Source organism: Myotis yumanensis, unplaced genomic scaffold (assembly GCF_028538775.1).
Source record: "Myotis yumanensis isolate MYYU_CA2020_CCGP unplaced genomic scaffold, mMyoYum1.0.hap1 SCAF_16, whole genome shotgun sequence".
In the NCBI taxonomy this organism is placed as follows: Eukaryota; Metazoa; Chordata; class Mammalia; order Chiroptera; family Vespertilionidae; genus Myotis; species Myotis yumanensis.
The window spans coordinates 17,482,341-17,493,105 of record NW_027223767.1 but is presented as its reverse complement, the minus strand read 5'-3'; the positions used below and the strand labels follow the sequence as shown (position 1 = coordinate 17,493,105).

General features: G+C 47.1%; 1 protein-coding gene across 1 annotated transcript; it reads left to right on the top strand.

The window, feature by feature from the left end:
• Positions 1-6,491: 6,491 nt before the first annotated feature.
• Positions 6,492-9,572, top strand: LOC138994851 (phosphofurin acidic cluster sorting protein 2-like). The gene is made up of 2 exons (XM_070395051.1): positions 6,492-7,492; positions 8,063-9,572. Exons 1-2 carry the CDS (start codon positions 6,501-6,503, stop codon positions 9,570-9,572), a joined length of 2,502 nt encoding a protein of 833 aa, XP_070251152.1. The 5' UTR covers positions 6,492-6,500.
• Positions 9,573-10,765: the final 1,193 nt, after the last annotated feature.

Below are 10,765 nucleotides of genomic sequence, written 5' to 3'. Positions count from 1 at the left end.
AGTAATTTGTGAGCATCCAGGCCTTGCTGACTTCTTGGGGAAGCTGTCAGCCCCCATGGCCAGTGGTTCCTCATTCTTGAAAAGTCTTTAATGTCCATGGTGGATGGAGGCCAGTGTCAGAGACAGATGTCCATCTGTGGTTAGGCCTCTGATAAGGTAAGGTCCTTTTTAACACGTTGGAGAGAGTCTTTAATGAATGTGTTTCAATAAACAAAAATCTCCTGGTTGTAAGTTTTGGTCTTTGAAGTCTTTGTCTCTTGGGAGTACTGTGAAATGAATGTCACTGATTTATCATTCCCTGTAACCTTAGTGAGTCATTGATAGTAATGTAGAATGTCTGTTTCTAGTTTTCCTTACATTTTGAAAAGAAAAATTTTTAAAAATCAGCAGTATTTTAAACAAAGTCACAACAACAATAATCATCTTCACTTCATTTAGTCCAATATCCATTTTTTTGTTTATCCTGATTATTTGCCAGTATTTTCATAAATTCAGTTATTCCTTGGAGTTCTATACTTCTTCATTCAGTTCAAAGATGTGACCTGCTTAGAAACCTTAATCTGGAATAAGTCAGAGTTCTTTTCAGGGATTTTTCTAAAATGTAACATATTTGAAAATGCAGTAGAGTAAAACAATAACCGTCTATGAATGACAAAACAAAGTGGCATAGTTATAGATTTGATTATAATGCAATTGATAAAAAAACTTTGCTTGTTTAGTAAGCTTTAACATTTTAAGACAATAATTTTTGGAAAATAATAATTATTGTAAAATGAGAGAGAATAATATTATATATATATAAGTACATGTATATTTAGATTCAATGCATAATTTCAATTATAGAAGAACAAATAATATGTAAGATTTTAAAACATTGTCCATGGCTTCTCGTATTGAGCACTGGAAATAATTCATAAACTTCCAATGTTTGTGCCACAAATATCTGGAGTCCCACTGCCAGACGCCCTCACAGGGAACCATCCCTCTTGGCTGGACTGGTGTCGCTGACAAGTGAAATGTTACCCCTGAGAGCTTCCTATTTGACCTTTTCTTTGAATCTTGGTGGGTGGGTCCCTCATACAGCAGGTTGAAATCTTTAGAACATCCATTGTAATAAAAGCATATGTACACAAATAGATCAGCCATTTTTATTTTTTAATTTAGCTAAGCTTCCCATGTAATTTCAAGCATGTAAAATAGGCCTAATTTAGTTTAAAAACATTCCTTCAATAAGGATAGAGAATAAAACCTTGAAGTATTCCAGGGCCCATTAGAATTAACTCAAAGTCATTCTTTTGTTTAAATTACAGTGGTTCTCAACCTTCTGGCCCTTTAAATACAGTTCCTCATGTTGTGACCAAACCATAAAATTATTTTCGTTGCTACTTTATAGCTGTAATATTGCTACTGTTATGCATCGTAATGTAAATATCTGATATGCAGGATGGTCTTAGGCGACCCCTGTGAAAGGGTCGTTCAACCACCGAAGGGGTCGCGACCCACAGGTTGAGAACATCTGGTTTAAAAAGTATCTTAAACTGGAAACTTTGTGAAGGTTGCAAATATACATACACAAAAGCTTACAGCCTGGAGTTTTGTAAATCGAAGTAAAACAAACACAGACTTATGAAAATAACTCTGAAAGACATTAATCTTACTTAGAAACAGTTTTAATATTAAATATTTTGTCCAGACTACAGAATTCGCCTTAATTTACATAAGTATTTAACCTTTTTAGGCCACTAAAAGACTATATGCTAGTAATGCCATCTGGAGGCTGAAAATTCACCATACATATCACATAGATGAACACATCACATACACACCATACACATAATTTGAATTACTAATTTGTACAGAGAAAATGCAAGAATTTTTTTATAAAGTTCAAACGTTCACAAAATTTTATAGCCTGTACCCCCTTTTACAAACCTTTTCTCCACTTTCACACACCTTCTTACCCATTCAGAAATAACTCTCCTTACAGAAACTTACATTTGTCCTTTTCCTTCAACTATGACTCTCCCTACCTCAAGCCTTTTATTATCACAACTATATAATTTCTTCAACTTAACTGGAACTTTTAACTCTTAGGAGCCTTAATTTCCCCAATGATAAGCACAAAAGTGAACAACCAGCATTCCTTAGATTGACGTTGTTGGACATATTTTAATCACACTCTCACTTCCAAGAAACACACCTTCAACAAAACACAAGTCATTATATCAACAGTTGCAAGTCCATTTTATAAACCTCCTGTATGAAAAAACCCAAAAGCAGGTGAACTTGTCTAGCAATCAATGTTTCAGTATTTCATGTTATTTCAAAATATCCAGACATTCAATAACTTTCATTAAAATTTACTAAGTTAGAAAGAAATAGTAGAAATAAGCTAAAGTGATTTGTGTTGGTGGATGAGGTATTTTTTTTTTTTTTTCTATTGGGATCAGACATACCTTCCAGAGATTTGTAGTTTTATTTTAAAAAATGAACTCAGGTATTTTCACTTCAAAGGTTCTGGGACTTTGGTTGCATGAAGCCAATCCTATATAATAAAAGGGTAATATGCAAATCGACCTAATGGCAGAACAGTCACTATGATGCACACTGACCATGAGGGGGCAGACACTCAATGCTGGAGCTGCCCCCTTGTGGTCAGTGCACTGGGGGGCAGGGAGGAGGGAGGCGAGGAGCGGGCCTAAGTCGTGAGTTGGACAGCCCCTGAGGACTCCCAGACTGCTAAAGGGCGCAGGCCTATCTAAGGGGACCCCCCCCCCCACCCCCAGTGCACGAATTGGTGCACTGGGCCTCGAGTTATCTATAAGTTTCCTAAATGAATTAGGGGGGTGGTTTGGGGAATGTAAAAGGATTTGGTGGGCTTTGAATTGCTTCTGCAGCCAAACCTCTGGCCTCTTGAAAACTTCATTCATAAAACAAGGATAGTCATTTTCAATACCCCAGGGACTGGGTTGCCACCCAAATGTTGGCAAGGGACTGACAAATTCATTCGTCCATTTTGGGAATGTTTCTTTCTATTTGGGAACATTTTTCTAGCTTCTAGAAAGCACACACCTCTGAGAGGTATAAAGGCTTTCAGGTATATGAAACCTCTGTCCATCTCCCTTGGGAATGAAAAACAGGTTCTAGCTGCATGATAGTCTTAAAATTAATGGTGCCAAACCTCTCTATTACACACTTTATATTGGGACCAGGTAGGTGGTGTAACAAAAGAAGATTGGCTTCTTTCTTGGGGGACTCAGGGTCAGGTTTCTCCCACTTGGTGAGTATGTACTCCATAAGAGGACTCTCAAGTCACTGTGGGCTGGTTCCGCATCTATAGAGAGACATATGAGCAAGCCACCAGTGTTAGAGACATGTTTGCATGTCTCTGAGCTGTCTGGAGACATTCTGAGTAGGGTGGGTACCCTGTGAAGCCATCTCTCAGGCTCTGGTGGAAGATACTAATAAAGAAAAGATGATTACCAAACCTTCGGTCAGTCTCAAGGTTAGGTTCCTCATGGAAGGTTCCTTTAAAATCATTACTTTCCCTTTTGGTTCAGTATCTGGTTCATTTATTCTAAATATATAACTATCCTGGGAAAAGCATATGTAGGCATCACTGATTTCATATAAAAGAAAAAAAAACCCTCAACTATCAGGTGAATTGGGAAAGATTTCATTAGCAAACTATATATATATATATGGGTCCATAACAACCACTGGTTGAAAGGAAACAGGTTTTGATTAAAAAGCAGACATTTTTGTACAGAAGGTTTAGTCTGATGGAGAAACAATTAGTGGGTGCGGTTAAGAAAAATAAGATAGCCCCAGTATCTACAGGAGCCTTAGTAGCTTCCTCTTTTATGATAATTTCAAGTTCTCCCAAACTAACAGTGAGAAGGGGAAACACCCTTGGAGCAACCCTATGCTTCTTTTGTTTGTTTACTTTTTCTAAATCCTATTTCAGTTTCTTATATCCCTAAAGTGGGCAGACTTCTCTATAGGAGTTTTCTTACAACCTTATTTAGTAATTCTCTTCATTTTGCTCCCAGAAACCAGGAGTATATTAATTGCAATAGGTTACAATAGCCAGGATTACATGTTCTAACAGTTAAATTTCTCTGTGAGCCTATCAGGGCCATAGAGAAAATGGAGAACAATTGCTGGTTCCTTTCTGGCTGAGAGCAGCTTTTCTGCAAAGGGAGCTGGTGGAATTCCTATTCTCATTTTCCTTAAGTCAGTAGGGAGGGGTAGTGGAGGAGACAGAAGAGGAAGGAGGAAGGGAAGGGAAAGAACACATTTGGACAAGGAAGCTCAGAGAGCAAAAGATGTAGTGGATGTGCTATAGAAGGGGGAGAATGGGGTGTTAGCATTTATTCACTTCAGGAGAGTTCAGAGATAGTCTCTACAATTTCTCATTAATTTATATTTTTAAAAGAATTTTCTGTGCTTCTCCTTAGAAGCTTCTAATTTCCAAATCGAGATATGCTTCCTATTCAATCATTTTCATTTTGGGGCCAGCATATTGCTAGTTTTCTTTTTTTCCTGCAAAAAATTTATTTATCTTGGCCATTTTTCAGTTGATATTTTCAAGTTAAATCTTGCCATTTCTGTAAAGCACTTGCAAGAAAAGGCTTCCTCTCAGGGGTTAATGAGGGCTGGGGTCTGGGAGGTCCCAGCCCTGGAGGCACAACTTCCCATGTTAATTATAGGTGTGTTTGTTTTTATTGTTATTGTTGTTATTTTTATTTTCAGAATCTGAGCAAGTTTTCTAGGGATGTTATGGAGTGGGTGGAAGTGTGCTGCTTCTAGATGGAGCTCCATTATGCTCACACCCCTCTTATGTGCCTGGGCTTCTCTCCCAATTATCTAAAGCGACCTGAAGGCCTCTAGCCAGTTTGGCTCCATGGGTAGAATGCAGGCCCTGAGAGGTCCTGGGTTTGATTCAAGGTGAAGGGCATGTACCTTGGTTGCAGCTTGATCCCTGTCCCTTACTGGAGCGCCTGGGGGAGGCAACCAATCTATGTCTCTCTCATTCTCTCTCTCTGTATCTCCCCCTCCCTTCCTCTCTCGCTAAACCCGTGGGGAAAATATACTCGAGTGAGGATGAATAAATAAATAAAAATAAAAACCACAGGAAGGACTAGGAGCGCTGGCGGACCTAACCTTATGGGCTCTCCCCTGGAGGAGCCAGTCAGGTGAATTACAGTTGAGATGGAATTTCCCTATGGGGCTCCTGCTTGGCGTGAGGAATGACCTCTGACACCTCCGCAAAGATTCTTAGTTGCTTAAGAACAGCCAAGATGAAGGACAGAAGGAGGATGTGTCCTTTCCGAGCTGAGCAAGTTCAGCTCTCACTTACACAGTGAAGGTTTTTTGCTCAGACTCTCAGAAAGCAAATCCAAATGAAACCCCAGAGTCAAAAACCAGCCACCCATGTTTCCTCTTGTCTCTCCTTAGCCTTGATTCTGTCAACCCTTAACCTTCGTTCCACCTTGGGGATTTAAAAGTACAGCTTAACTAAAGTCGAACCCTCTATCACAAGCAAAGGAAGGTTCTGGATTCAAGAGATAACTCGGCCAAATTCACCTGACTGGCAGGGAACTGGAGGCCCAACGGGCCCGTTGCTGGATCTTAGGCCCGGTCTGGGTCTGCAGGGCGTTCCTGTGTGACCTTTGCCTCAGTAAGCCAAGTAAATATCCATGTAGGCAGCATTCAACCCTGTGCAGAACTTTTGTGAGTTTATTGGAGCCCAACTGTCAACAGTGGCAGGAAAACAAAATCTCACTGTATTGAGGTAGTGCTCCAAGAATGGCAGTATTGCACCTGCTTTTACACATACAATCAAAAGTGGAGATGTATGTGGGTCACATGAAATCCATTGCTTAGGGAGGCAGGAGAAAGCAAAGCATGGAAATCTCTGGGATTAGATAAAAAGTAAAACGAGAGACACATACCTCACTTATACAGGTGCTCACAGGATTGTTAGCAATGAACTCAATAGCAATGAGCAGCTTTGAGGTCTCTGCAGAGCACAGAGCAGTGCCTGTGCTCCTAGGTGGTGAGAAAAAGGGAAATTCCTTTAACATTCCAAAGGTATGTTATCACAGATGCCAAAAGACAACAGACAGGCTCAGTTAAGGTAAAGATTGACCTTTGTCAGGGAAGACACTGGCCTAGCACATGACTACACACCATAAACAGCATTTAGGTAACAAGTTTTAACTTCAGGCTAACTCTGTGGTTAATTTATGTCTCTGAGTTTGAAAGGCCACCATGCAGGCCTTACCTGTGCTAGTCACAGATGAGCGTGTGACTATGTGTCATTTACTCTCTCCTTCGATCACTTGTGCCCCACCTCTTGCCACCAATCATGTCCCTCCTCTGTCCCACCACAGGGGGAGAAACCATCAAGTACCTGTTCCCTGGAAGCAGCTGCAGCTTCCTTGCCACCTGCGGGCCTGGCCCGCTCGCCCACTGTGCCCAACACGCCAGTGCCCATGACTTTCTTCTCTACCTGGGAGGTGGACTGCTCCAGACCTAGCTGCGTGCCCAGATTGTGCACCTTCACTTTAAAGAAGCTGGTGGTCTTGAAGGAGCTGGAGAAGGAGCTCATCTCCATGGTGATAGCAGTGCAGATGCAGGGCTCCAAGGGCATCTTGAGATCCCACGAGATTGTGCTGCCCAGCAGCGGACCAGTGGAGACTGACCTGGCGCTGACCTTCTCCCTGGAGTACCCCCACTTCCTCAAGAGAGGAGGCAACAAGCTGCAGATCATGCTGCAGCAGAGGAAGTGCAATAACACCCGGACCATCCTGGGCTACAAGACACTGGCCACAGGTGCCATCCACATGCCCGAGGTGATGCAGCGACCCCCCGACTGTGGCCAGGTGCTGAGCCTCAGCAGCAGGATCCAGGGGTCCTCCATCACAGTGGCTGAGATCTGGATCTCCTCCCTGTCCAGTCAGCCCATCGACGACGAGGATGGCAGCATGCAGGGCAGCCCCAAGGCCAAGTCCATGGATAGCTACATGGAGGGGAAATCTGAAAGCTTCACTGAGCTGGACGCCAGCTACAATCTCACACACAGGCAGGACCTGGAAGAAGCTGACTTTGACCTGGAGCAGCCCAAGAAGCAGCAGCGATGCCTGGAACAAAACTTGAAGCAGAAAGTCATGGCACTGCTTCCCAGGTCTAACATGTCAGAAGAGGTCCTGGACTCGGATCAGGACCCTACAGAGCATGTCCCTGAGGTGGAGGAGGACATGGACCTTCTCTCTGACACCCTTGAGAATCCCAGCGACGGTGTCCCAGACATAGAGGACGAAAGCAGCATCCTCAGCAACACCAAGCCCAAGACCAGACAATACTTTGAGGGACTGGAACACTCCAGCTGGCAGACGGAGACGAGGAGCTTACACAGTGCCCGGAGGCAGAAGGAGCCTCCTCGGCCGGCCAACATGCCCATGAAGACCCAGGGCCCAGGCGGTCAGCTGTTCAGTGGCAATGTCTCTGATTTGATGGGCTACAGCACCCCACGCACCGCCGAGGTGGTCAAGAGCTGGATCTTGTCCCTATCGAGCCAGACTGTCGACCATCTGGACAACACCATGCTGGCCAGTACCAGCGTGGAGGCCACGCATAGCTTCTCTGAGGGAGAGTCTGAGCTGAAGGTCAGCTATAATGCCGCCCACAGGCATGACCTGGACGAGGATGACTTGGACCTGGAGAAGCCGATAGGAAGGAGGAGATCCACGGTCAGGCAACACAACTACCAGCAGAGAGTCGCAGAGTGGCTGGGCAGGTACCAAATGACGGTGGAGGTCCTGGACTCGGAGCAGGAGTCTGAGGAGCAAGTCCCCGATGTGGACAAGGACCTGGCCTTTCTGTTTGAGAGCGTGGTGTGCCCCGGCGACAGTGGCTCAGACATGGAGGATGATGACCGTCTCCCAACCCCTCCCATGCCTGAGCCCATGACATATTCTGAAAGCCTGTCCAGCCCAGATATGGAGGAGGACGACAGAGTCCTCAGGACCCACAGGCCCAGATTATACTGTGAAAGCCTGTCAAGCGACAGTGACTCCGAGTGGGTGGCCCACAGCATGCCCAACCCTGGGCCGCAGCCGGCACAGCCTGGGGACAGCCCCGAGGCAGGGACCTCTGGCCAGGACATGCTCACTAAGAGGTGTACCACCAAGACCGAGTCTCTGGCCATCCCTTCCACCAGCTCCAAGGGGAAGCAGCCCGCCCGCCGGGGCTGGAGCAGGTCCCTGAATGAGTCGTCCAACAGCCTGATCAAGGAGCGCTGTCCAGTCCCACAGAGCCAACTGCAGGTCCCCAGGAAGACTGTGTTCGACCAACTGAACCACAGCCTCATCTCCAACGACTATCTGCCCAAGAACATCATCCTCATCAACACCTCCGACAGGCAGGGGCAGTGCCTGTCGGACGTCCTGCAGCAGCACACGCTGCCCGTCGTGTGCACCGGCTCCATGGTGGATGTCCAGGAGGCCTTCAGCTCCATCATCTCCTGGATACAAAGATACCGCAACTGCAATACCGAGGCCACAATGCCAGTGAAGATCGCGGTGGCGGGGGACCAGCAGTACTTCAGCACCGTGCTGCGGGCCTTTGTGGAGCAGCTGTCCCACAAGGCCCCGGACTGGCTGGACTCCATGCGCTTCCTGGTCATCCCGCTGGGGTCCCACCCCCTGGCCAGGTATTTGGGCTCCGTGGATTGCCGCTACCACAAACTCCTACGGGACCTGGCCTGGTGGGAACTGCTCTACCACCTGGATTCCCAGGATGCTGTGCAGAACATTGTGTTGAAAATCAGAGAGTACCTCACAGGGGCCAACTGTGTCCTCCAGCTGCCCATCGCAGAGGCCATGCTCATCTCGAAACCGAAGAGCCCGGACGAGCTGTCCTCACAGAAGTTCATTCCCTTTGTGTGGGCAGTGAAAGTTGGAAGAGTGGAGCCAATTTCAGCCACGTCAGAAGACTCAGCTGAAGCCGTCCCCTCATGCTCCAATGTGCTTCTGTCCACCGCCAGGGAGGCCACACACAAGCTAATTTCCTTGTCGTCAGTGAGTGGGGGCCTGTCCTCCCCCGGCCAGAGTGTGGGTGCTGAGCTGATGGAGTTGCAGGTGGATTACTGGGAGGCAGCACAGCCCACCAACAGGAAGAGGAACGAGGAGAAGGGAGACCTGCCTGCCACCAAAAACACACTCCGGAGCACCTTCCGGTCTCTCCAGGTCAGCAGGCTGCCCAGCAGCGGCGAGGCTGCAGCCGCGCTCACAATGTCCATGACTGTGATCACCGAGGAGAAGAAAAAGAAGGTGATGTCTTTGTCCAAGAAAGACAAGGGCACGGACTTGGAGTCCAAAAGCCAGTGCATCCAGGGCATTGGCCGCTTGGTCTGTTCTGCCCAGAACCAGGAGCACAGGCAGCGGGTCCTCATTGACGGCGTGGAGTGGAACGACGTGACGTTCTTCCAGCTGGCAGCCCAGTGGTCCTCCCACGTCAAGCACTTCCCAGTCTGCATCTTCGAACACAACAATTCCACCTTCTAGCCCCGCCCCTCCCCCTGCCCTTCACCCTGCCTGGGCCAAGCCCAGGAGGACTCAGCTGCTTTTCTGTCAACAGTTCAGTTAATTATAGACCCAGACCGTGGAAACACAGAGAAACTGTTTTGAGTTTGAATGCGCTCACAGCCTGGAACCTAAGGGGGTTGCCCTCACTGGGACCCCCAAATGGTCTGTTCAATAACCAGAACACTCCGGCAGGTGGGAGGTCAGGACATCATAGTTGAGATGGAGCATCATGGAAGGTGTGTTTTGGCCTCAGGACCCCCAGCACTGTCAGTGAGAAGGGTTCTGGCCTTGGAGACCTGCCCTTCCTGGGAACCAGGGCTCAGCTTAGCCCTGGGAGCTGGCACCAGCTTGTGTCCAGACTCAGAGCTGGGCGGACAGAGGCAAAGGGCTGGGCTCCCATTGGAGTATCTGCAGCACAACACGGAGGCCAGCCAGCCCAGCCTTGGACCCCAGCTGCCAACCAGCCAAGTGACCCCAGCACCATCCACTTATGGTTCCCAATGAACTCCGGTCTCACAGGGAGACATAAAAAGAGCTGTATGGTGCAGATCACACAGGCACACGGGCTGGACAAACCAGTGCCCTCCTCGCTGGGCAGCGACCCACCTTTGTCCCTACCTCTTCAGGTTATCAAAGAACATTTGCTGCCACCCAACTGTTGTACCAACTATTTACAAGGTGAGCAACCTGCTCCTCCACAGCACAGTGGTCATTTGGCCCCTTGCTGGCTGTGAACTCTCAGATCACTGCATCCCTCTGAGTGTTTGTTTCTAAGAACACGAGGTGAATCAAGGAGCAACATCATAGGGTTTTTGTTGGGACCTGTAGGGTGTTCCCCTAAAGCTTTCTCTGGGTGCCCGGACAGGGGATAGGTCTTCAGCAGGGGCTGTGGTTGTGCTAATTGTTCCTTTCTCTTCCTCATATGTGATTCTTTCAGGGCCCAGGGCTAAGCTCTTGTCTCATGTCATAAAGTGACTGGAGGTTCTGTTATGGGTCCCTGTCCTGGCTGCAGCCAGAGCAGAAACCCTAGGGGTGAGCAGTGGGGCCCAGGGTCACCCAACTATCTGTGATGGGGCTGGTTTGGGCTCATTCATTCATCCAATATATCAGAGTCTTCCAGGTACAGACACATCTGTAGGCACTGACCATAATCCAGTGCACAGAGCAAACCA

Bases quoted from the DNA above. Each gene is read 5' to 3' on its own strand.
- LOC138994851 (XM_070395051.1), top strand. From the start codon at position 6,501: ATGACTTTCTTCTCTACCTGGGAGGTGGACTGCTCCAGACCTAGCTGC. The intron at 7,493-8,062 runs GCTGTTCAGTGG...ATACTGTGAAAG, and splicing joins ACCCAGGGCCCAGGCGGTCA to CCTGTCAAGCGACAGTGACT.